Source organism: Squalius cephalus, assembly GCF_949319135.1.
Source record: "Squalius cephalus genome assembly, chromosome: 19".
Lineage (NCBI taxonomy): Eukaryota > Metazoa > Chordata > Actinopteri > Cypriniformes > Leuciscidae > Squalius > Squalius cephalus.
Genome location: NC_137140.1, coordinates 29,395,650 through 29,422,465, shown reverse-complemented (window position 1 = coordinate 29,422,465; position 26,816 = coordinate 29,395,650). Strand labels below are relative to the sequence as shown.

The window sequence follows — 26,816 nt, the reverse complement described above, 5'->3', positions numbered from 1 at the left end:
TTAAACGGTAAGTTCCCTTATTCTATACGGTGAAAAACTGTAATAGATATAATTTGGCATTTCATGTAATATTATATTAAATTACTCTTAAATGTACAGGTTTTTGAAGTGAAAAAGAACAGGTCATCTTATAATTTACAGTAAAAATAACCCGTAAATTGACATTCCTAGAATTCCCGTGTCATGTGACACTTCACTTTGATGGTTTTTCTTTTCGTTTTATTGGGTTACATACATTAGGATTTTATGTTACATCTTATGTTGTTAAATTCCCCCTTATTTTAGAGTTACCATGATGGTGTTTTGTGTTTGTATGTATGAAACTGTTCGCCTAATTTTTGTGTTTATAGGTGGACCAAATGTCGCATTTTCAATGTTGTATTTATGTAAAATCTCTTTCTCTATCCTCACGTGCGATTCAGAAGCTACAATGTTTACTGTCTTTAAATGGTCATGGCATGAGTGGATTAAAATTTTGGACACAATGTTGAATTCCTGTGGCTCTACTTTCATAGAAATATGTGTTTTAAGTGTGTGAAATTTCTTAGTCCATACACTTCCAAGGTAAATGCTCTATTGCAATAACATTGTCTTTTCTTTTCTTTTTCAATTTGAGGGACTAGTCAAAAGTATTTTAATGGGATAATCAACAGAATGTCATAGATAGTGCTTTGATAGTGCAAAACATTTCTTTAACTGTATTAATAGGACAAGCCAAAGTTTTAATGGTTGACTTGACAGTTACCCTCCCTGACTCTTTCCCTCCCGTTTTAATTCTCTATCAGGCCATTAATAAAGCTGAGCATCAGTTGGAAGAAGGACGGTGTTCCGTTGAGGAGCGGACTGAGTGATTTTAACCGTAGACTGACGGTGTTGAGTCCGGTGGTCAGTGACTCTGGCTTCTACGAGTGTGAAGCTGTCCTCCGTAGCAGTAGCGTTCCCTCTGTCAGCGCTGGAGCGTACCTGCATGTGCTCGGTAATAAACATGTACACCCCCCCCCCCCCACACACACACACACCTCCCCATTTATTAGTTAATAGCAGTTACTAGAGTGTTAATAATGCATTACTCATTTTTACTTGTGTAGTTATTCATTAATGATGGAACTGTATTCTAATGTGTTACCAAAAAATGTTACCAACCCCAAACTTTTTAACAGTATATCTTGTAGCTATACTATATATAAGCTGCTTTGAATAAAAGTTACACATATAGTAGACAAGACTTTTACTAAGGCGAATAGTAATTTTAAATACAACTTGTCACTATTTACAATGTATGTCTCATTTTAGGCCATTTTTCTATATCTGTATCTATTGTAATGCTATGTTGTTAGAGTATAACCAAAAAGCCTGAACAGGATGTTCTCAAAAATCCAACAACAGTCCTATTTATTTGAAAAGATTCAATCTTGCTTCCTGTGCTGTTTGTCTGTGGTGTTTTTATCTTGAAGTGCACATGTGAAGGTCACAGCCCTCTCTCTCTCTCTCTTTCTCTCTCTCTCTCTCTCTCTCTCTCTCTCTCTCTCTCTCTCTCTCTCTCTCTCTCTCTCTCTCTCTCTCTCTCTCTCACTTCCGCAGAACCACCTCAGTTTGTGAAGGAACCAGAGAAACACATCACAGCTGAGATGGAGAAAGTGGTGGACATTCCCTGCCAGGCCAGAGGTGAGACACCTGAAATCTCATCCTAATGAGGTTTTTCCAGCGCCAAGTCATTTTTCTCTCCTTACTGACTGCGAACATGCTGCACAAAGCGCCCACAGCCAATCAGAACATGAGGTTTAATATACAGCTGTATGGAACATGATTTTTGATCAATGGGACTCTACTGTGGGTGGAGCTACTCCATAAAGTAGTTTGAATTGCAGATAGTTAAAAAAAAAAATACATTAATAAATATATATAGATGTGCATCTGGCACCACGTGATTCTCAGATTAACTGCATTATGCACATGTTCTAGGTCCTGTCAGTTTAAACATTCAAGCTATTTTAAACCATCATTGCATTCGGTCATAAAGTGACACCAGCCCAGTATTCCTGCTGCCATCTGTGTCAATAATCTTAATCAAACAACTAAATACTAAGAGAAAATCTATTTTTCACCTTTAACAAACATTCATTATATTTAATTTATGCAGTGTTGCATTTGATTATTGCACTTCTGTACCTTATTTTTAGACGTACCTGAAAAACATATATATCACTGTTTCATCTCTTTGTTCTGTTGTATTTAGCTATGATTGTAATTTGTTTATTATTTTCTATACAGATGCACTTCCCTAAAAAATCTCCACAATTGTTATAGAATGATTAATTATTTTCAAACAGAGCTATTCATTCATTTTCATTTCGTAATATCTAAAGCAGAAAAATATCTCAATGTCAATGCAATTTTCCAATATTGTGCAGCCCTAATATACAGTGTGTGTATGTGTATGTGTATGTATATGTATATGTATATATATGTGTGTGTGTGTGTGTATATATATATATATATATATATATATATATATATATATATATATATAACCTCTCTCTCTCTCTCTCTCTCTCTATATATATATATATATATATATATGTATTACACTTTTTTACATGTGTTTTTACATCATATATATATATATATATATATATATATATATATATATATATATATGTATTACTAAATATTATATATATTTTATATATATATATATAAGTAATTAAAGAGAATAAAAATGAATACATTGTAATGCTTTTATATTTATAATAATAAATATTATAGGTGTCCCTCAGCCTGATATCGTGTGGTATAAGGACGCAGTACCCATAAGCCCCGTGAAGACCCCGCGCTACAGAGTGCTGGCAGGGGGTAGTCTCCAGGTTAACGGCCTTCTGCCTGACGACACCGGAATGTTCCAGTGCTTCGCCCGTAACCAGGCCGGAGAGGTGCAGACCAACACCTACCTCGCAGTTACGAGTGAGTTCATCCATCCGCCCCTCTCTCTGGATTACACCTTTCCTCTTTATGACTCTCATACACTGATGCACAAATACATGTGGACATTTATTTCCTCTGCTTCTCTCTCTGTCTGTCTCTTTCTCTTGCAGTCAGAAAGGCTTTGAATGCCATGCCAACAATGCTTTTCTTTCTTCATTCTCTCTTGTGCTGCTGATGTGCTTTTCTGTCGCTGTGCTAAGGCTGTGATTAATACCCTGTTGTGAGGAAGAGTTAGAGAGAGAGAGAGAGAGAGAGAGAGAGAGAGAGAGAGAGAGAGAGAGAGAGAGAGAGAGAGACAGTGAGAGATAAAGAGGGCTTTTATAGAGAACTGACTGAGCTTATCTTGCCGCTCAGAGACACATAGAGCTCGCTAAAACGCTAAACACCAAATCTAGCTGATATTTACCTCTGCTTACAATGAACTCAGATGTTGGGTATGGGTGGACGGTGCAGAAGTTAAAGAGATTGTTTACCCAAAATGAAAATCTTGTCAACATATACCTCACATTTATGTCACAAACCAGTATGGCTTACTTTCTCATGTGGAGAACAAATAATGGTTATTTTGAAAAAAGTGTTGGACCCCATTGACTTCGTTCGAACAAAAACAAGCCATCATCTTTTGTGTTCCACAGAAGAAAGTAAGTCATACAGGTTTGGAACGACATGGAGTACATTTTTGGGTGAACTATCCCTTTGAGTATTAGCTTTCCCTTATCAACCAGTCTGGAAATGGTAAGGAACTGTTTGTTCGCCCTCCTCCAAAATCCCAATTTATCATACCTGTCTACATTTCCCAGTGAATTGTTTTTCTTCTGTTGTTCAACTTTCCGTTTCGTACTTGCTTTCATTGCGTTGTTTTCTTTACTTGTTTGGTTTCTAAGCCACGCTTTGATCCGCGCGAATCGAGTTTTGTGTGATTTTCCCAGCGCCTACGAACGCGAGGAAGTGTTTGAACGCGTGTGTGCCGTTGTACGTCTTTGTTTCTCATGCAGTTGGTGTGCTCCTCTCACAGGTATAGCACCGAACATCACGGCAGGGCCTTCCGACAGCACTGTGATTGACGGCATGTCAGTTATCCTGCACTGTGAGACCTCAGGAGCGCCCCGTCCTGCCATCACCTGGCAGAAAGGTGAAGAACACATCCTTCAAAGTCTACACTCACGCATTTCCAAAGAACAACTACAAAGTGTCAGTTCCCAGGCTGCACTTCACCTCAGTGCCTCTCTGTTCCTTTGTTATTTTTTTCGCCACTATATTGCACTATTTTGCTGCAATGCCGCCTTCACATTTTAAACTGTGCAGATGTCATCAGACAAGAAAATTATTGTGTGATTTGACACAGGCTACAATTATGTAAATGTATGTTTTATAGTGAGCGGAGTGACTAAAACACCCTTAAGCATGGTAGCAACAACTTTCTTGAATAGCCAAACTACTCATTAAAAAATCATTGTAGAAGCTGCAAATACATCTTTAACCAGAACCATCTGAAATGTAAGATATTGGTTGCCACACAATTATGATTCTGTATGGAAACAATTGTATGGAAGACCGGCAAATTTAGAGGAAGCATGTCCGTCCCCAGAACCGTGCTTTACATATATTTCAGAGCAAAAGGAAAGGAAACAAAGCCTGCTTGTGGCTTTAAAGGATTAGTTCACCCAAACATTGAAGTTCTGTCATTGTTTGCTCACCCTTCTGTTGTTTCAAACCCATATGACTTTTTCTGTGGAACACAATAGAAGTTTTAAAGAATTATTTTGGTCCCTCTTGTCCGTGCAATTATAATGAATGGGAACCAAGGCTGTCAAGCTTGTGCAAAATCAGCATAAAATGTTGTCTATATGACTCTCACACTTTATTCCAAGTCCTCTGATACAATACAAAAGCTTTGTGTGAGTTGCATACCCAAATTTAAGATTTTTTTTTCTATTTAAAATCTTTACATTTGCCATGGTTTAATTGAAAGACTTATGTCTGAATCATTCTAGTCAAATCTTGAATGGAAAGAAAGGGAAAGATTACAGGTGCATGACGACTTAAATTCCATTCAAATTCTCACATAAAACTACCATATGACTTCAAAAGATTTAGAATATAGAGTCATGTTGACTTTTATTGTGTCCTTTCTGAGGCTTGAAACCTTCAGTGCCCATGGGGACTAATTGCACGGAAAGAAAAAACCTGTATAATTCCCCATTTGTGTTCACACAAATCAAATAAAGTCATATGGGTTTAGAATGACATGAGGGTAAATACTTCAGCAATAAAATATAAATAAGAGTGTTCTTTCAGTTTTGATAACAAATCCATAGATCTGCTGCTTAATCCAGATCTGTATTCGGGTTTTGATAACCTTCAAACTAACAGCAGAATATGTGTATATTATATTATATTATATTATATTATATTATATTATATTATATTATATTATATTATATTATATTATATTATATTATATTATATTATATTATATTATATTATATTCATATATATATATATATATATATATATATATATATATATATATATATATTAAAATTAAAATGTATTATTATTATTTTTTATTTTTTTAAAGAGAATGGAAACCCGAAAAAGTTTTGGCCACCTTTTGCACTTTTGCACTTTATTTGTGGCCTCTGGTCAATAAAATCCTGTGAGCTTTTTGACCAATTTTCGTGTGCGGATCTTTTTACTGATTTTTATTTATTTTTTAGTACAAATTAAAACCAAATTATTTTTTCCCCAATTTTTATTAAAATTAATATACAATATAATTAATATATTTTTTTAACTTTTTTATTCAAATTAGAAATCAAATTTTTTTTTTTATTAAATGTAAATAAAATTCCTTATATTTTCGCCATAGGCTTTATGTTCATCATGCAACTTGGTTTGTTAATATACAGCAGATGCCCAATGATGTGCGGTTACCATTTGATTCTGGCTATTTTAATAATATGTATTTTTGCCTGGGTATGTGTGTGACCTCTGCAGGAGAACGAGTGCTGGCCAGCGGTTCGGTTCAGCTACCCCGATTCACTCTCCTGGAATCAGGTAGTTTACTCATAAGCCCCTCCCACATATCAGACGCCGGCACCTACACCTGCATGGCCAGCAACTCCCGTGGCATAGACGAGGCCTCGGCCGACCTCGTGGTCTGGGGTGAGTGTGTTTGTGTGTATAGATCAGAGGCTACCTTTTTACTTGATGACGTCCATGTTCAAGTGTGTTTGCATGTTTGTGTCATACACCTGTGCATGTACTGATGTGCATTTACTTGGTTCCACATTACAGCACGTACACGCATCACTAATCCTCCTCAGGATCAGAGCGTCATCAAAGGAACAAAAGCCACCATGACCTGTGGTGTGACACATGACCCCAGCGTCTCAGTCAGGTGCGGCCCACTTGACTGCAAAGAAATATTGTGAACACAGAACGTTTTTTTATTTTATTTTTTTTACTACTTTTATGATAATGTAACTAAAGCGCTGGGGGGGGGGGGGGGATATTACCTGGGTGGATGCTAGGCCAATACTAGGTGGATGATAGAATGTTTTGGGTGGTTGCTAGACTGTTTCTAATGTTTTGAGCAGTTGCTTGGCTATTACTAGGTGGATGCTAAAGTGTTCTGGATGGTTGTTAGGGTGTTACTTGGTGGATGATAGAATGTTCTAGATGGTTGCTTGCTAGGCAGTTACTAGGTTAATGCTAGAGTGATCCTGGTGGTTGCTAGGGCATTATTAGGAGGATGCAGGAGTGTTCTGGGTGGTTGCTAGGCCGTTACTTGGTGGATGCTAGAGTGTTCTGGATGGTTGTCAGGGTGTTACTTGGTTGATGATAGAATGTTCTGGGTGGTTGCTAGCCATTACTAGATGGATGATTTAATATTTTGCATGGTTGCTAGGCTGTTGCTAGGTGGATGCTAGAGTGTTCTGGATTGTTGTTAGGACATTACTTGGTGGATGCTAGAGAGTTCTGGGTGGTTGCTAGGCCATTATTAGGTGGATGATGGAATGTTTTGGGTGGTTGCTAGGCATTAGTAGGTGGATGTTAGAGTGTTGGTTGCTAGGCTGTTACAAGGTTGATTATAGAAAGTTTTGTGTGGTTGTTTTGGCGTTACTTGGTGGATGCTAGAGTTTTCTGGGCAGCGTTTCCCAAAAGCATTGGATTGCCACCAATGGTTTCTATGATTAACTTAGGCTTACAATGCTTTTGGAAAATGCAGCCCCCGGTGGTTACAAGGCCATTACCATGTGGATGATAGAATGTTTTGGGTGGTTGCTAGGCCGTTACTAGGTGGATGATAGAATGTTTTGGGTAGTTTCTATGCGTTAGTAGGTGGATGTTAGAGTGTTCTGGGTGGTTGCTAGGGCATTACTTGATGGATGCTAGAGTATTCTGGGTCCTAGGGTGTTACTAGGTGAATGTCACAGTGTTTGGGTGGTTATGTGTGTGCTGGGTGGGTACTAGGCCATGACTAGGTGGATGTTAAAGTGTTCAGAGTGGTTGCTAGTCTGTCACTATGCAGATACTTCAGTGTTCTGGGTGGTTGCTATGATGTTTTGGATGGTGGCTTGCTACCCCTGAGTATGAGCAATCGCGATGCAAGCCTTATGTTTCACACTATTCAAATCCCAATGGATAAAATCATCTGGTGTTAATGATGCCTCACCAGCGTGAAATCATGAGCCATTACATTATCTCAACATTTACAACCCCCGTATGGTTCCCCAGAATCCTTTGAATCTCCTTTGAATCTCAGTGTGCTCAATTGGAAGTCAGCAGCCTCAAACATCCTCCATTACGCTAGACCGGCATCGTGATTTGAAGGCAAGATTCAGACTCTCAGTGAAAACCCGAAAACTGCCAAAGAGTTCCTCTCAATGAGCACCTGAACTTCAATTAGTGACACCTTTTAAGAGTTGTTTTTCAGCTGATTCAGTTATGTCAGGCTCCCTCTTTCACTTCCATTTCTTTCTGTCCTCTGTAACCTCCTTTCCGAACACCCGTGGAGGCATTTCGCTTATTTCGTAAAGAATGAGGGATGAGAAGGAATGGGTAATTGTGTTGGATGGAACCAGTAATTGATAGCAGCAGTAAAAGGATTTCAAACAAGCCAGGCCATGATGCAATTAATCACGAGTGTTTGTGAATGCGTATCTGTTTCCAGCGTGTGTGCGAGAGAGTCTTATCGATTTATGCAGAGGTTAGACACATCTGTTAGACGCTTCTGATGACCTTGGATGTTCCCTGAATGAATGTAATATGTAGATCTGTTCAGTTGAATACACTGTTTCATACACACAGGTGTTATACGGTAAATACGCTTGCCAGACCAGGGGCACATAGGAACGATTGCTTTACTGTGATACAATAAATCATTTTTATTATCTCTCTCTCTCTCTCTCTCTCTCTCTCTCTTTCTCTCTCTCTCTCTCTCTCTCTCTCTCTCTCTCTCTCTCTCTCTCTCTCTCTCTCTCTCTCTCTTCAAAACTCTTTATTTAACTTTAATTTGTATATAAAGACTTCATCAGAAATTATATTATACTGTATGTAGTGATTCATCAGTCCTAAAAAAGTTTTTCATAATCCACCTAGTTACTGTTCTGGTCGGTTGCTAGGCCGTTACTTGTCGGATGCTAGAGTGTTATGGCTGGTTGCTTTTATTTTTTGGTATTTTTGTCTTTATTTAGATAGAATAGCTGGAGAGAGGACAGGAAGCAAAGTCGGAGAGAGAGAAAGTCGGGGTCGGGAAAGGACCTCGAGTCGGGACCATAGACTGTAAAAAAATATGGTCAGCGCGTCTCCGCTACCTTCCACTGTAGAAAAATGAAGCCATAATATCTCAGTAACCGTCGTTGACGATTACGTTGTTTGGAGCCCGAGTCTGGCTAGTGGTAATCCTGAGATGGAGCCGCGGCATCAAGGTCCTGCCCAAACGCCCGCAGACTCAATCACAAGCACAGCTGTCAATCATGACATTACACCACGTTTTTATAGCATCAAAAATCGTACTAAAACCAAACTTACTGGGAAGACGAACACTTGAACACAGGTCTGTGCGATGAGAACTACATAAAACGACAGAAACCATCTTTGGAAAAAAATTATTGAAATGTAATTGGATTTTCTAGTTTGGCTTGTGTTCCACTCGATTACGACGAGTGGACCACCACCAGGGGGTGATCAAAATGTTTTGGCTTCACTTTTCAGGACTTGTGTGGCACACTTGGCCGGGAATTGAACTCGGGTTGCCCGGAGCGCAACTTCACTACATGTTGGAGCACTGCCCAGGAAGCCATCGGCTCTAACTGGTTGCTAAAGTTTAACAAGATTGATGCTAGAACTGGGTGGTTTCTAGGGTGTTACTGGATGGATTCTAGAACATTCTGGGTGATTGCTAGGATGTTGTGGGTGGTTGCTAGGTTGTTATTTGGTGGATGTTTGAGTGTTCTGGATGGTTGCTAGGCCATTAGATGAATGCTAGAATGTTGTGGGCGGTTGCTTGGATGTTTCTAGGATGCTAGAGTATCCTTGGTGGTTGCTATAGTTTTACAAGAGTGATGTTAGAACTGGGTGATTGCTTGGATGTGCTGGATGGTTGCTAGGCTGTAACTAGATGGATGATAGAATGTTCTGGGTGGTTGCTTGGCTGTTACTAGGTGGATGCTAGAATATTCTGGGTGGCTGCAAGGGTTTTACTAAATAGATGTGAGAGTGTTGTGGTTTCTAGGTCTTTATTAGGTGGTTTCTAGGGTGTTTCTAGTGATTTCTAAGTTTGCTTACAGATTTTTTAAAAAGGGTTTTAGGAAGCACCACTATTAACATTAACATTGTGGAATTTTCACAATGAAATCTAGATGGATCAAATCAAGTCTCGCTGTACAATATTTCCACTTCATTTTACATTATGAAAATACAATATATTTGATGTTATCTGAAATTTAATGACAGTATAAAAACATCAACGTATACAATGTAATGGTCTTGAAATTATTTACAGTATTGTATCTTGTATGTTGTTGTTTGTGTGTACGTTCAGGTTTGTTTGGGAGAAGGATGGTCAGGTGATCATCCCTTTGTCTCTGCCTCGAATGCGACTGGATGTCAATGGAACGCTGCACATCTCTCAGACCTGGTCAGGTGACATCGGCACATACACCTGCAGAGTGACATCAGTAGGCGGCAATGATTCCCGCAGCGCACACTTACGCGTGAGGTCAGAGATGAAAACGCTATCCCATCATCCCACACAGTCCTTCATCTCTTCTGATCATTCCTTTTTGATTTGCTCTCTCTCCTGTTCTCTGAATCGTACCTCATTCAGTTTTTCAATATCCCTGTTCATCACCTGCACTCATTCGGTCTCTATTTTTGGTGTCGTTGCCTCCATTTTTTAATTTAATAGCACAGTAGTTATTATCTGCTCTCATTTTTTTCTTTCTGTTCATCTCATTTCTCTTTTTTTCCATTAAACATGTTTTGATTCACCCTGTATTTTTCTTTTTTGTTTTACTTTCATGATTGATTGATAATCCTGTAGTCATTTTAAACTCATTCATTAATTTCCACCTTTCTCCAGTCAAACATTGCCATTCTCTTTTTAAACTCATTTTGTATTCATGTCATATATAAAGAATTATATATATATATATATAGCATCAAGCTGCACTCCCTGTAAATGCGACATATACATATATATATATATATATATATATATATATATATATGTATATGTCGCATTTACAGGGAGTGCAGCTTGATGCTACAATAAATTATGTTGTTAAAACTAGTCAACTAGATACTAGATGTAACATGAGTAGTTCTAAACGGCAATCCACATTGACCTCTGTTTTATAGAATGACCCTTTTATGTACTTGTTCTCTTTAGATATTAGATATGCTTCATGGAGTGCTCATTAAATGGCCCTGAAAAGTAATGACTATCTCACACTTTCTTCTTCTGAAATAACATACAGTATTACCCACAGGCAGTTGCCTCATGCCCCTGAGAACCCCACCGCAGTGTTAAGCACCTCAGAGAAGAGAGCCATAAACCTCACATGGGCCAAACCTTTTGATGGGAACAGCCCTCTCATTCACTACATTCTGGAAGTATCTGAAAACAGTGAGTAAAGACCTTATATGTGGATCATTAATCATGGGCAAGTTGTGTGACATTGATATAGTTACCTTGTTATGAATTTCACTGATGATGTTCTGAAAGTCATAATAATGTTAAATAGACTAAATTATTATTAGCATTATATGATCAACATAATTTGTTTATAATAACACCAATAATAATAATAATAATTATTATTATTATTATATTAATACAATTATGTTGTGTCATAATAATAACAAACATCAATGAAAGTATTTATTATTAGTAGTAGCAGTAGTTAGTAGTAGTATTAATACAATTATCTAAACAAAATTCATTATTATTATTGCTGTTTTTATTGTTATAATTATTGTTAGTATTATATTTGTATTATATATTATTATTATTAAAATAGTATAATCAACATAATTTATTTATATTTATAACATAATTTATTAGTATAATTATTATTATTAATATTAATAAAGTTATATGAATAAAATTATTTGGTTTTTCATAATAACATAAACATTCCTTTGTTTATTTTTATTATTATAGCTAACTAATCATTTTATTTTATATTTTTTTATTATCAAAATAATTTATAAAAAAAAATATAGTAATTAAAGTAAAAATAATAACCAACTAATTATTTTTTAATAATAATAATAATATTTTATATAATGTTTAATAGTATTATTTATTATAGGGTTTAAGGTTTAGCAAATAATGTCATAAACGATGAATTTAAAGTTACTGATGCTACATTTTAGGTTCTCCATTTTCTTCGTATTTTTGTGTGCTTCATATCACCCTCTGGGTTTTCTAAAGCACCAGCAAATAGAACCACTGAACTTGAAAGGCTATACAGGACCTGAAGAAAATTGTCCTATGCAAAACCTTTTTTTAATTTTTAAGGATATTGGTTTAGTTCATTGTGTGTCCTTCATTATCTGCTCTACACAGACGCTCCTTGGACGGTCCTGCTGGCTAACATTGAACCAGATTCGACCGCTGTAACGGTCAACGGGTTGATCCCGGCGCGCTCATACCAGTTCCGCCTGTGTGCCGTCAACGACGTTGGCAAGGGCCAGTTCAGCAAGGAGACTGACCGGTGAGCTGATTACAGTGTCCTAAAGTCCGTAGAGTACCATAGCTGTGCCCAGTTTGACCATAAAGATAACTCTATCACTCTGTCTCAGCATGTGAAAATTGCCTATGCTCTCATGGGACAGTGTCTATGGGAGGATTTATCTGTCTGAACGCTCTGTGTGTATACGGCTGTATTTCTCTTGGATGTGTTTGTGTGTTAGTGTATCTTCCAAGGATCAGTGTAATCAAAGCCCCCGGAATGTAAAGGAAGCTTTTCAACACTTAAATTAGACATTCAGCAAATGCCCCCATCAGAACGGATACAAATCCCTCTGGTTCTCCAGAGGTTTGAGAAAAACCTCTTCTAGCCACGATAATCCCAACTCAGAATATACAGGCTGAAACCAGCCTATATAAAAGAGAGATACAGAGAATTATATTACAGCTATATTACATTTCAGACTGTATATAGCACTAACGGACCATTTACATTCAGGGGAAATTAGCTAGAGTAATATAAGTCCTGTCTTCCAAGAGCCAATCGTCAATCAGCAATGTCATCGCTTTGTGTTCACGACAGTTCTAGACTGGACCAACCTGGGAAAACATTTTTTTTTACTGTTATTTTAGCCTAAAATCAAAGTTTACAATACCATTCATGTTGAAATATGTGTTTTTGCAGATGGTCGTCGAGTGAACCAACTTTCCTTGAAAGGAACTTTGGTAACATCCGCAGCTCCTGGTCTTAGTTTACTGTGAGACAACACGTTTTAGTGTCTTGTATTTAGTGGTCAAGGCCAATATATCAGCTAATAATTGCCGTTTCTTAATTATCAGCATCAGACGATACATTTTTCTGAGGGAAGTGTCAGAAGATGCGATGAGAATGTGCCGTTCGCGTCTGGACGTTGTTTTGGTGGTTGTGACGTTTGAAGTAGATTCATCGTCTGCTTTGCATTTCCTCAAAAAAAAAAAAAAATTCCCGCTTAGTTCAGAATCATGCATCATTAATTTATATTTTAACACAGCTCCCTGCAATACTCAATTCTGATTCTTCAATCGTGCCATCTAGCGGTCTGTTATTGCACGACAACTGATAACAGACCACTCAAGTGGGTACATTGAGGTAATAAAATATGGCAAATTGATATTTTGTGTTCAATTATTGGCAAGTGGCTGCATAATAAGCCAGCTAATTTTGTAGTGGTGTCTTGTATCACCCTGAAGAGGTTTCTTTTGCATAACTATCTGCTGAAAGTACACTATCCCTCAGCCTTGCCGCACCCCCCTTTTTATAATTATGGTCCCCCTGTAGGGGTCACACCACAGAGTTTGGGAACCGTCTAAGATATCGGCATCAGCCATCAAATAATCACAAAATATGTTTACCTTCTCTCCTCAGGGTCTCTCTTCCAGAAGAGCCACCCAGCGCTCCCCCTCAGAACGTCATTGCCAGTGGCCGCACCAACCAGTCCATCATGATTCAGTGGCAGCCACCACCAGAAAGCCACCAAAATGGCATCCTGAGAGGATACATCATCCGGTGAGACATGTTTACTCATGTCTGGGGTCTGATTGTATCTTAAACCCTTAGTTTGTTCTATGTTTTACACTTATTTCACTCTCAGTCTTCTGCTGTCTGTTTTTCCCAGTCAACGCCAATATGAGTCTTTTCCAGCTGGTCTAAATTCTCTTTCTCCACAGCAGGTTTGAGGGGAAATTTGATTGTATTGAATTATTTCAAGGCTGCTCCAGGATTTGAGCACTTCGGGGTATTTTCCTCTGTCAGTGATGACAGTGAATTGGACTTTTTGTTCATTTATTTATATATTTTCCCTGTTCATCATTGAGGAAAGCTGAAGGCCGTCTTTGATATTGCTAACCTTGGTCGCCCCATATGGTCCTCGGCTCAGCTCAAGGAAAACGCACAGAACGGCATGACATTTCTAGAGTGGTTCTTTTTCGCCCTCTGTTGCTTATTTGTGGTACTGCGGTACAAAAACCAACAGACAGATCTGATTATGAAGAGGAGATGAGACGAGGTATATTTTTAGAGATGCTTATCAGAGCCCATCAGAGAGAGTTATCTCGGGGGAATGTTCTCCTCTGTCAAAGCTCTGTCCGTTAAGATCAGAAAATCTTTGCATCCGTCCTTGACAGTAACAATATAGCCCTCTGCTAATCTCAGGTATCGCCTGACCGGTCTGCCTGTGGATATCCAGTATAAAAATATCTCGAACCCTGATGTCACCAACCTGCTGCTGGAGGATCTCATCATCTGGACGAATTATGAAATCGAGGTGGCGGCCTATAATGGAGCTGGACTAGGTGTTTACTGCCATAAGGTTACAGAGTGGACACTCCAGGGAGGTGAGGGTTTAGATCCGATTCATTCATTCATACACTCATACATTCATATATATATTTTTTAAGAAACTGATACTTTTATTCAGCAAGACGGCATTAAATTGATCAAAAGTAACACTAAATAAATGTATAATGTTACAAAATATTTCTATAATAATAAAAGCTGTTTTTCTGTGTATCAGAGAATTCTGAAAAAAAAGTATCAGTTTCCACAAAAATATTAAGCGGCACAACTGTTTTCAACATTGATAATAATGTTTCTTGAGCAAAATCGGCGTTTTAACGTGATTTCTGAAGGATCATGTGAAGGATCTGAAGACTGGAGTAAATGAAAATTCAGCTTTGCCATCAAAAGAATAAAGTACATTTTCAAATATACTCAAATAGAAAAAAGCTATTTTAAATGTTAATGATATTTCAAAATATTCTTGTTTTTACTGTATATATTTGATAATGCAGAGCATAGGAGACTTTTCAAAAACATTAAAAATGTTATTGACTCCAAACTTTTGAACAAAAGTGTATGTTTGTTTGTTTGTTTGTCTGTTTAATTTATTTATTTGAGTGATCCATTAATTAATTTACAGATTTGTTATTTTTTTAATGCTGTTTAAAGGAATAATCATCCAAAAATGTATTATTTACTAATATATATAGTAAATTCTATTATTCCAAACCTGTTGTTGTTGGTAAAGTCTTCACATCAGTCTTTCACAGTCCTTTCCATTCAACCCCCCCCCCCCCCCCCCCCAAAAAAAAAAAAAAAACATAACATGCACTAAATTCAGTCTTGTTAAAGTCATATGATAGAGCAAATCAAAATATACATAATTATTTTTTTATTTTACTTTTACTGAAAATCAAAGTTTGAGGTCACTGTGGACTGTTGTTGTACGTGAAAGAGGTGTGTATAAATTCTTTAAAAACAATCCCTTTTTGTTTTCCCTTTAAAAATGACAGTGTATGAGTTTGGAACAATATGAGGCATATTTTGGTCATTATTCCTTTAAAACACTACTGTTTAGTTGTCTGAAATCTATAATTTGTGAAGACAGAACTGAATTTTTTCTCATCATTTGTCTAGGGTTTAGCAGCTGAAATGTGTAACCAAAAAAAGAAGTCTCATTTGTTTCCGTCTCTGTCTTCCTTATTCCATTTTACCTGTCAACCAGTTCCCACCATCGCTCCAGGCAACGTGAAAGCAGAGCCCGTCAACTCCACCACCATCCGCTTCACCTGGACAGCCCCGAACCCGCAGTTCATTAACGGCATCAACCAGGGCTACAAGGTAAACGCTTGAGGAATGAGAATAAACCAGCACTCAGACCTGAGCTGCTGAAAATGCATTAAACGCAGCGTTTATTTTTTATTTTTTAAGACTTTGTTGATGAGATTTTGTGCGAGGGTCGCCGAAGGTCTCTTTCAAACTCACCGCTCTCATTCCTTTGTTTTCGTTTTCGCTGAGGGATCCAGAATTGCTAATAATGTTTCTTGAGCAAAATCGGCGTTTTAAAGTGATTTCTGAAGGATCATGTGAAGGATCTGAAGACTGGAGTAAATGAAAATTCAGCTTTGCCATTAAAAGAATAAAGTACATTTTCAAATATACTCAAATAGAAAAAAGCTATTTTAAATGTTAATGATATTTCACAATATCCCTGTTTTTACTGTATATATTTGATAATGCAGACTTGGTGAGCATAGGAGACTTTTCAAAAACATTAAAAATGTTACAGACCCCAAACTTTTGAACAATAGTGATCCAGAATTGATCCTTCTGTCACTCTAGTTCTTTAAAGCCAGACTGTCTCTGGAAAGAATTGTTTTGGACAATTACAAAATGGAGACATTCAGCCAGACACATTAGTCTTAATAGCTTATTAGCTAGGTTTAGATTCGGTCCCAGACAACAACAGCTGGGATTGGAGGGAATATTTGTCTGAAGGCTCTCTCTCTCTCTGTGGAGTCATTCGAGAACAATCTTATAACTCTCATTCTCTTTTTAGTGCCCTCAGAGGAGAGTTTCAAGTGTCTATAAACTTTGAAATGCCAAATAATCCACGATAGTATTGGGACAAGAGAGGAAATCTGTGACCATTCAGCCATTCTTAGAGGGAATTCACTTAGAATGAATCAGGCTCTATGAAACAGTTTTTTGAACAATTAGGTAATTTCCAAATTAGGTAATGGTGCAAACACACCGAAAAAAAAAAAAAAAAAACACACCGGGCAGTTGAATCTTGCAGACCAGTTCTAGGTTATGGGGGATGCAGCATTTAGACTATTATATATATATTTTTTACTATTATTCACATTTTTTTTACTATTAATCGCATCTAACATAAAAGTTTATGCCATGTATTGACATATATATGTATATGTATATGTATATATGTGTATATATATATATATATATATATATATATATATATATATATATATATATATATATATATATATATCTTATTCCCTCATTCTTTTTAGCTTTTAGCATGGGAGCCAGGAAAGGAAGATGAGATGACAGTAGTGACAGTTCGGCCGAACTTCCAGGACAGCGTTCACGTGGGCCACATCACCGGCTTGAAGAAGTTCTCGGAGTACTTCACTTCAGTGCTCTGCTTCACCACACCTGGAGATGGTCCTCGCAGCTCTCCACGACGCCTGCGCACACATGAAGACAGTGAGTGCTGTTCATACACGCACGTTCTCACTCGACATTCTGTTGATCCTTGAACAATATTCCTGTCTTTAATTTAATCCTAACCATATCTCTACCCCTAAACCTAACCCTGATAGGTGAATAACACTGATGTAGAAGCACCTAACCATAGTTGTTAGACTATACTTCACATAAACTGTAAACGTTTCCCTCAAATCTGATTGGTTGATTGAAATGTTGTTCCAGCATCAAAAATGATGTTGATCCAGGAACATGTTGTTGGTGAAATCAGGTTCTGCCTCAGTTGTTAATTCATCACAGGTACAGTAAGTTGCAATGGCAATGCGATTGCATTAGCTTTTGGACCTCAGGAGTATATGTCACCAACCGTTAAAGCACTGCATTTAAGTGAAAATGAATGGCAGGTAATATACACCGTGGTGTGTGTTTGAAACCAATTGCAGGTTAGTAGAACAGCTACTATTCAGGAAATTAAACACCATGTTGTGAAAGTTAAGATTGTGATCAGACACTTGCATGTGTCATTATATGATTAACATTTGACCAAAATCATGCTCAAAACGTTAAAATGCTGATTCTGTTCGGAGTGAACCGATGGATGTTTTTCTTTTTTTCGAGTTTTTAAGCCGTGCTTTACATGGTTATTGTTGATGTTCAGTGCTTTCAATACCAACCAGCAGGATAACCTATGACCATGTTTTAATGGAAACCACAATCACATCTCCAGGTATTCTGTACATGTGAAGGTCTCACAGTCTGATCCCTGTCCTGTATTTTCAGCTCCTGGTGCCGTGGGTCACCTGAGTTTCACTGAGATTCTAGACACTTCTCTCAAAGTCAGCTGGAGAGAACCCAATGAGAAGAATGGCGTTCTGACAGGTGAGATTTTTATCTGTTATTAACACATTTTTATTGAAGAAATAATCTTTTTTCTTTGCTCCAACTTCTTGACTTCTTCAGAACAATCATAGATATCAAGTGTACGAGACAGGATTTTCTATGTTGTTTGCTAGATGGTCCGGAATGACTTTTAGAACTAATTTATTTGAAAGCTCTTATCAGAAGGAACCAAGCTCTTTGCGATTATTGGATGGGAGGCGCTACACATAATGTTTGATGTAGGGAAAAAAAAACACAGACCTGGCAACCCTGGCTTGAACTACTGGTGAATAATTTTATGTTGCTAGTTTTTAACTATTAATGTGTTTTTGTCGCATTAACTTGCCCTAAATTCAAAACAAGAAATATGTTCTTCACACACAGTACGAGTTGCAGTCTGAACACGTTTTTCCGCCCCTTTTGAATGACAGGATATAATCGGCCCTGATCATCGGCTGTTTTTTAACAATCGGGTGATGGCCGATACTGATTTTTTGGCTGATACATCGGTGCATCTCTAATATTTATATTTAATATTTGTTTCCTAGGGTATCGTATATCATGGGAGGAGTATAACCGTACTAACACTCGGGTTACACACTACCTGCCTAATGTTACTCTGGAATACAGAGTCACTGGACTAACCGCTCTCACCACGTACACCATTGAGGTGGCCGGAATGACCTCCAAGGGTCAGGGTCAGCTGTCATCTTCAACAATCTCTTCAGGAGTACCACCAGGTAAAGCAGTCATACATGAATGCACACACCAGTCAAAACAGTTATGGCAAATTGCATATTAAAACCAGACCGGAAAAAGGTCTGGCATGTTAATAGGAGAAGAGAAAAATGCACACATACTCTTCTCTTTCCATGAACCAGCTTTGGACCACCGCTGGTTTTAGAGCTCCCATTAAAAGGACTACAGAGGGTTATAAAGTTAAACGTCTGAGCTCTCGTTATTGCATCGACGCAGCACAAACACACGGACGCCCTGACTTCGTGGAGTTCACTGTTACGACTCCCGGGCCAGAGATCAGTTCGCCTTTATTGCTACATTAGACGGTCTATGGATTCCAGACTCAAACCATGTACTGCACACATTCAAGAGTAAATGTAGACTTTTAAAGATGTATGAATCCTGAACTCTCATGGTTTCGCGCCACGTTACCCTTATTAAGTTATACAGACCCTGCTGCTTTCATGACATTCCCCCAGTGTTTTATTGGAGGCATATTTCAACTTCTGGTAATAAGCTGGGTAACAGCTGTGAGTGTGGAATGATTTGTACCACTGTTCTCCTTCATTTCTGCCTTTCACACAGACATTTAACAGTGGGAAAACTACAGAAACTGTTGCTTATTAAAGTACATTTAGTGCTGCTTGCTATTGTAATGGTGTAAAACCAGCCCAAACACCTCTGTAACTAACAACTATGTTGCCTGTGCTACAAATCTGAACACCCTAGCAACCAAACAGCCATGGTCAGGCAACCTCAGAACACCTTAGATACCTTAGAAACCACTCAGATCACCATAACAAACAACAACACACCACCAAAAACACTGTCAACCACATAGCAACTCTAACGGTAATGATACACAGGGCAACTTTGTGAGCAATGTTGCTGGGCAATCTTGCCGAGCGATTGTTGCTTGGGCACTTTCCCATTGAAAATGGGCAATAAATTTCTATCTGGATCATTTAGATCGGTCGTGGGCCCTGTGTCTCATCTGGTTGCCCGTTGACGGCAACATTGCCCAGCAACATTGCTCAAAAAGTTGTCCTGTGTATCATCACCTTAACTATAATAATCTGGTGTTCATATTAATGAGAGTAATGTGTCATTTATTTAGTTTTACTTATCTTACCAGATGAGGGCGTCATAACACAGCTAAACATTTTCACACTTCACTACATTCTTTTAATGTTTAGTTTATGACAAAATTATATTCTGGATTAAATTAAATTAAATAACTTAATGCATTGTAAGATAGAACACTCTTTTCTCTCTTCCGATACAGAGCTTCCCGGGCCTCCCACAAACTTGGCCATCTCAAACATCGGCCCTCGATCGGTAACCTTACAGTACAAGCCAGGATATGATGGCAAGACTTCAATTTCTCGTTGGCAGGTGGAGGCCCAGGTGGGTCACTCTTTATTTAAGGGGGTGATGCTTTCACAATCTAGACTTGATCTTTGCCTGAACACTTGCATGAATCTCTCTCTATTGTCTTCTGCTTTCAGGTCGGTATCATTGGAGAGAATGAGGATTGGGTGATGGTCCATCAGCTGGCCAATGAGCCTGATGCTCGCTCTCTGGAGGTCTCCGGCCTCAACCCCTACACCTTTTATAGGTGACTTTTATTATTCAAGCAATTTTGTCATGTGCTTTTGGCATTTTTATTTGTTTATATATATATATATATATATATATATATATATATATATATATATATATATATATATATATATATTTTTTTTTTTTAATATATATATATAAATTATAATCATTTTATATAGCTAATTTATTTTTTATTCAGATTTAGTCATTTTAGTACTTCAAATTAAGCTTTTGTTATATATTATTAAATGTTTACATTATTAAATGTAAAAATATTAAATTATCTCTATATATATATATATATATTATATATATTTCATTATATATATATATTTCTCTCTATATATATATATATATATTATTATATATTTCTCTATATATTTCATTTTGTTGACCAGGCAACACTTCTAATGTCCGTTTAAGTTTTAATATTTCATTTTATATTTTTACTGTACATTTTATTTCAGTTACCTAAAATGTTTTTGGTAACACTAGTTTAGGGTCCAATTCTCACTATTAACTTGTTGCTTATTAGCATGCATATTACTAGGATGCTTATGAAAATGAAATATATATATATATATATATATATATATATATATATATATATATATATATATTTCATTTTGTTGACCAGGAAACACTTCTAATTTCCGTTTAAGTTTTAATATTTAATTTTATATTTTTACTGTACATTTTATTTCAGTTACCGAAAATATTTTTGGTAACACTTTAGTTTAGGGTCCAATTCTCACTATTAACTTGTTGCTTATTAGCATGCATATTATTAGGATATTGGCTGTGTATTAGTACTTATAAATCATATATAAATACCTGACTTATTCTGCATGACCATATTCTACATCCCTTAATCATACACAATCCCTAAAATTAACAACTACCGGTACCTTACTAACTGTTAATAAGCAGTTATTAGGTGTTTATTGAGGCAAAGTCTAATAGTGAGAACTGAACTCTAATCTAAAGTGCGACCATATTTTTTAATGGTTTTAATTTTACTTTAAGTTAACAATAACAACACTGTTTGTGATTGGATCACCCGAGATGGATGTTAATGTATAAAAGGCCATTAAAGTAAGTGTTTATTTGGATTTGCAGGTTCCGTATGCGTCAGGTGAACATAGTGGGCACCAGTCCACCCAGCCAGCCTTCCAGGAAGATCCAGACCCTTCAGGCTTCTCCTGATATCGCCCCTGCAAATGTCACTCTGCGGACAGCCAGCGAGACCAGCCTATGGCTCAGATGGGTGGTATGTTCTAGATCTAGAATCTAAATAATACACATATATGTGTCACTGAGACACAAACTCACTCTCTCATTTATGACCGTCCATCAGCCTCTTCCTGAATGGGAGTACAACGGGAACCCTGATTCGGTGGGTTACCGTGTGCAGTACAGCAGGACTGGAGCTCAGTCCAAAGCCCTACTGCACGTCATCGCTGACCGCTTGGAGAGAGAGTTCACCATCGAGGACCTGGAGGAGTGGACGGAGTATGAGGTCAGAGTTCAGGCCATCAATGGCATCGGAGCAGGACCGTGGAGTCAACCCGTACGCGGAAGAACCCGAGAGTCCGGTAAAGACAAACCAGGCTTCAGAAGTTTCAATAATCAAGAGCTTACCAAAGCAAAGTGTTCATTTTTTGCATGCAATGTTTTATGAATAATTCAGTTTAATGATGGAAAAGTTTGCTAAACTTATTTTAAACTTACTAAAGACAGCATAAATAATGATTTTATACATGATTATTTATTAAACATTTGTCATGTATTTATTTATTAATATCAATGAAAAATCTCATCTTTTTTAAGTCACATTACAATAACTATAGATTGGTTTATGGTTGTTGATGTTATGATTAATGGTCATTCTATAATTGAATGATTGATACATAAATATAATATACAGTTGATATGCATTCACAAATGTGAAAATATAAATTGACTATTTTATGGCTTCAATCGTGGCTCATCCAGCCAGACTGTGGAGCCGAAACTATCCATTTTATATAATATGGAATGGAAAAACGTTTAAATGATAACATATGTTGAGCTCAATGCATGTCTTAAATCATTTATCATATGGTATGTGGGCACAGGATTTCCTGTTAAAACAGGCAGGGCACAGATCTGCACACACGTGCAAGTCTTTTCATTCTTTCTGAGCCTTGAAAGAGAAGCAAACCTGACTTCCTCTGGACCACCTCTTTTTCCCCTTCTCTCCTTCTGCTCAGCTCAGTCGCCGTGGTTACTAGAATGCAGGGAAGCAAGTTTGGGATTAATAAGTGGGTGTTGAGGAAATTGGTAACACATGGGGCTGTACACATGACTCCCCTGATTTTTCTTTAGCCAATCAAATCCCCACAATAGTGCACTCTGTGTCTGGGGATTTGTGCCGCAGAGTGATTCTCTGTTACTCCCCCAATAATGGTCAAAATCTGGTGTCTTCCAGACCTCACTGCCTTTGATATGTGTATAGCCATCAGCACACTTAACCCCCCCACCACCACACACACAAATATATACAATGAACATATTCCAGCCCTATTAAGGACTTGAAATGCATAGACTTATTCAGAAAGGCTGAATATGGGAAGTTGCGATAGTCTTTTCTTCTCTATTGTGTATATACGAGTGAAACAGCTTCTCAAACAAAACAAAAAAGTGGGACGAGGACTTGATTTTGTCCTTTAGGAAATGATTAGATGGTTGTGGTTTGCTATTGGTCAATCTCATGTGAGTGACAGGTTGTTCCACCCTCGTGCCAGTAAAGAAGTCATCAGAGAACAGTAGAGATGAGTCAAGTCACCTTTATTTATATAGTGCTTTATACAATACAGATAGTTTCAAAGCAGCGTTACAGTGATAACAGGAAAATGATGTATTTCGGCTGTTCAGCTGAAGTCAGTTCAGTGTTGATTCAGTTCCATTGTAAAAATCATCAATTATTAAATTATATCTACAAGTCTATAAAGCTGTTCTGCAAAAAAAAAATGTCATTGCTCAGTTCAGTTCTCATACAACAGCGTCAGTACAGTCATATCAGTAATATTTTTTAATATTAAGTGTCCCCAACTAAGCAAGCCAAAGGCGACAGTGGCAAGGAACCCAAACTCCATCAGGTGACAGAATGGAGGGGAAAAAATAAACCAGGGAGATACCAGGCTCAGTCGGGCCAACAAACGAACATGGTGTGATTATGATTCAGGCTTCATCACAAGTCAGAATTCAGATCGGGATCAATAGCATTAAAATATTCATTCAGATTGCAGATGCTGCAAGAGGGAGGGGAAGATGTTTTGATTAAAGATTACGAGGGAACATAAATAAAAATATAAAAATGATGATGTGCATGGATAAATTATTTATAATAAATACTGAAATACTTCATAAAAAAAAACAAGAATTGTCTATTTTGATTTCATGGTGACTTTAACCATCACATCTGTCTTTTATCCACATCTGACTTTAACCAATCTTTCTGTTTTCCTCTGTTTTAATACAGTCCCCTCTTGTGGCCCCACAAATGTTTCTGCATTTGCCACTACCTCCAGCAGCATTCTGGTCCGCTGGTTTGAAGTTCCCGAAACTGATCGGAATGGACTTATCCTGGGCTACAAGGTCTGTGAGATGCCAGTGAAAACAAAAACAAAAAAAACAAAAAAAAAAAACATTATTTGAAACAAAGCTGCAAATACGACAACTTGAATACAGTTATGAGTACATAACTGCATAACACATGACCAAAGCTGTTTTGTTTTTTCCCGTACAGTGAAAGTGAATGGTGACCACAGCTGTTCACTTTAACTTTGATCTATACCTTCTCTTTTACACTTTCAGGTGGCATATAAGGAGAAGGATTCAGACTCTCCACTACAGTTCTGGACGGTGGAAGGAAACGCCAGCCATAGTGTTCAGCTGACCGGACTGGGGAAGTATGTTCTGTATGAGATCCAGGTGCTAGCCTTCACCCGCATCGGAGACGGCCGACCCAGCTCTCCTTCAATCCTGGAGCGAACCCTTGATGATGGTGGGCATGGCAGTACATAACAAATAAATGACTGCCTTGTTATATACTCAGATGTGTCTGTGTGATAAGACTGTTTTTTTTCCAGTGCCCGGGCCGCCTGTCGTCATTCTGTTCCCTGAAGTGCGGACCACCTCGGTCAGGCTCATCTGGCAGCCACCTTCCCAGCCCAACGGGATCATACTGGGTACAAGATGTTGTTTGCTTGTTTGTTGTGTGTGTCGTGTGCGTGCATTTCTGTTTTCCGGCATGTTTTCCTTCTGAATGACTTCTTTTTACCATCATGACATTAAACATCCCTGAATACTTTCAATAGTGATTGTTAACAGATCCTTCACATGCAAACAGTTGAACATGTGAAAACAAACAATCACAGATTGTCAGGTAAATAGAATTATTTACCCTTACTTACACTATCATTTTTGAAAAAAGTCTTATGCTCAACAAAACTGCATTTATTTGATAAAAATACAGTAAGAATGGTAATATTGTGAAATATTATTACAATTCTACAGATTTCTAATTTAATCTATTTTAAGATGGAATTTATTTCACCCATTACTTCAGTCTTGAATGTTACATGATCCTTCATAAATCTTTCTAACATGCTGATTCGGTGCACAAGCATTTTTATTTATTTTTTTATCATGATCAATGCTGCTTAATATTTTTGCGGAAACTGTGATAATAAAAAAATCAGGATTCATTGATGAACACATTACAAAAGAACAGAACTTATTTGAAACAGAATTATTGTCTAACATTATAGATGTCTTTACTGCCACTTTTGATCAATTTAATGCATCCTTGCTAAATAAAAAAAAGTATTTAGCTAAAGTATTTATTTATTTCTTTTATTCTTCTATAATTGCTTTCAGTCTTGAACGGCCCCATTGTAAATGAAATCACATTGGTTTTGCCTTTGTTCATTGCTTTGTGTTTCCTCTAATCAAGAAACAAGCCAAATGTGTTACATTCTCTAGATTGCACGCAAGGAAAAGCAGTTTGTCCTGTTCTGATCTCTGTGATGTAATCGGTTCCTTCCCCAGCCTATCAGATCACATACCGCCTGAACTCCACCAATAGCAACACAGCCACGTTTGACGTCTTGAACTCCAGCGCACGGCAGTATACCGTCACCGGACTGAGGCCGGAATCTGTGTACGTGTTCCGTATCAGAGCGCAGACACGCAAGGGATGGGGAGAGGCAGCGGAGGCTTTGGTGGTCACCACAGAGAAAAGAGGTAATGCACGTTATTATCAACCATCATCAATGGAGTAAGAGAAGTTCAAACTCAGTGTGACATTAAGCAAGAAATGAATGATCTTATTTTGATTTTCATGGACCTTTTTTCATTTAGATATTAATAAATAAAAACTAGATACACATTCTGTAATTCATAAGTGGCATCTGTGCTTCCTCTCTCTTGAAAAAGCCCCCATCCCTATATGAATGATCTTATTGTCACAGGGTCATGTAATCCGTCACAAATCTAGAGTGTGTGTTTGTGTGTTCATGTCTCTGAATGGAGATGTCTACAGTCCACTGAGGTTGAGTCCAAAACAAATCCTCTAGCCAGTCCCGCTTTGGTGTGGTTTGAGACGTCTGGCGGAAGTTTTGCTGCGCTGATTTCCACTCAGGCGAATGCACATTCCTCTCACAGAGCATCATAATCAGACCTCGGATTATTTATGCAGTGCACTGATACAGTGTGGAGATCAGAGGTTTTGACTCATAAAGTGCGCTTATATAATGAAATATGAGAGTCATACATTTTTATAACCCAATGTATTTTTTAAAATGTTCACTGCGTTCAGCAGGATTATAAGTGTACTGTGAAGCAGAGATAATATTATATGAGTATAGACACAAAAACCAGTAATGGCAATGCTACTTTAAAGGTAGCTTCCCATGCTGCAAGTTACAGTACTCATATTTTAAAGAAGTTATACAGTCAAGTTACTATTTGAAAAAGTAGTTAGCTTCACTAAAATTACTAACCAAAAAAGTAGCTTCAAAATATTAATCTTAATTGAAACTATTTAAATTGTCATTTTCTACCTACTATCGCTACTTTTAGGGTGAGTGGACAAGTCTTTCTAAAGACTTTTTTATCAATAAAAATTTGAGATGATCTATATATTTGTTCCATTTTCATGCATCTAGATTATATGATTACATTTTACAATTTAATTCTGCTTTCAGAGCACAATAACAATGAAGATCTCAGTTAAAGTTAAATGAAATTAGGTTTTACTTAATGTTTTTTGAAAGACTTAAAATTGGTGAATAAATTATTTGAACTAGTTCA

General features: G+C 37.4%; 1 protein-coding gene across 7 annotated transcripts in view; it reads left to right on the top strand.

Moving 5' to 3' along the window:
* sdk2b (sidekick cell adhesion molecule 2b) overlaps positions 1-26,816 on the top strand; it is a 295,948-nt gene that overhangs the window by 244,358 nt on the left and 24,774 nt on the right. For all 7 annotated transcript variants that reach the window (XM_079851451.1, XM_079851455.1, XM_079851453.1 and 4 more), the window contains 23 exons: positions 786-976; positions 1,582-1,665; positions 2,767-2,961; positions 3,998-4,114; positions 5,983-6,150; positions 6,283-6,385; positions 10,034-10,210; positions 10,983-11,119; positions 12,065-12,212; positions 13,593-13,733; positions 14,379-14,560; positions 15,730-15,845; positions 17,042-17,237; positions 18,018-18,116; positions 18,665-18,856; positions 20,140-20,261; positions 20,363-20,472; positions 21,579-21,729; positions 21,817-22,054; positions 23,983-24,098; positions 24,318-24,507; positions 24,593-24,691; positions 25,554-25,748. In XM_079851451.1, coding sequence (XP_079707577.1) covers positions 786-976; positions 1,582-1,665; positions 2,767-2,961; positions 3,998-4,114; positions 5,983-6,150; positions 6,283-6,385; positions 10,034-10,210; positions 10,983-11,119; positions 12,065-12,212; positions 13,593-13,733; positions 14,379-14,560; positions 15,730-15,845; positions 17,042-17,237; positions 18,018-18,116; positions 18,665-18,856; positions 20,140-20,261; positions 20,363-20,472; positions 21,579-21,729; positions 21,817-22,054; positions 23,983-24,098; positions 24,318-24,507; positions 24,593-24,691; positions 25,554-25,748 — 3,467 coding nt within the window. The remainder of the gene's footprint in view (positions 1-785; positions 977-1,581; positions 1,666-2,766; positions 2,962-3,997; positions 4,115-5,982; positions 6,151-6,282; positions 6,386-10,033; positions 10,211-10,982; positions 11,120-12,064; positions 12,213-13,592; positions 13,734-14,378; positions 14,561-15,729; positions 15,846-17,041; positions 17,238-18,017; positions 18,117-18,664; positions 18,857-20,139; positions 20,262-20,362; positions 20,473-21,578; positions 21,730-21,816; positions 22,055-23,982; positions 24,099-24,317; positions 24,508-24,592; positions 24,692-25,553; positions 25,749-26,816) is intronic.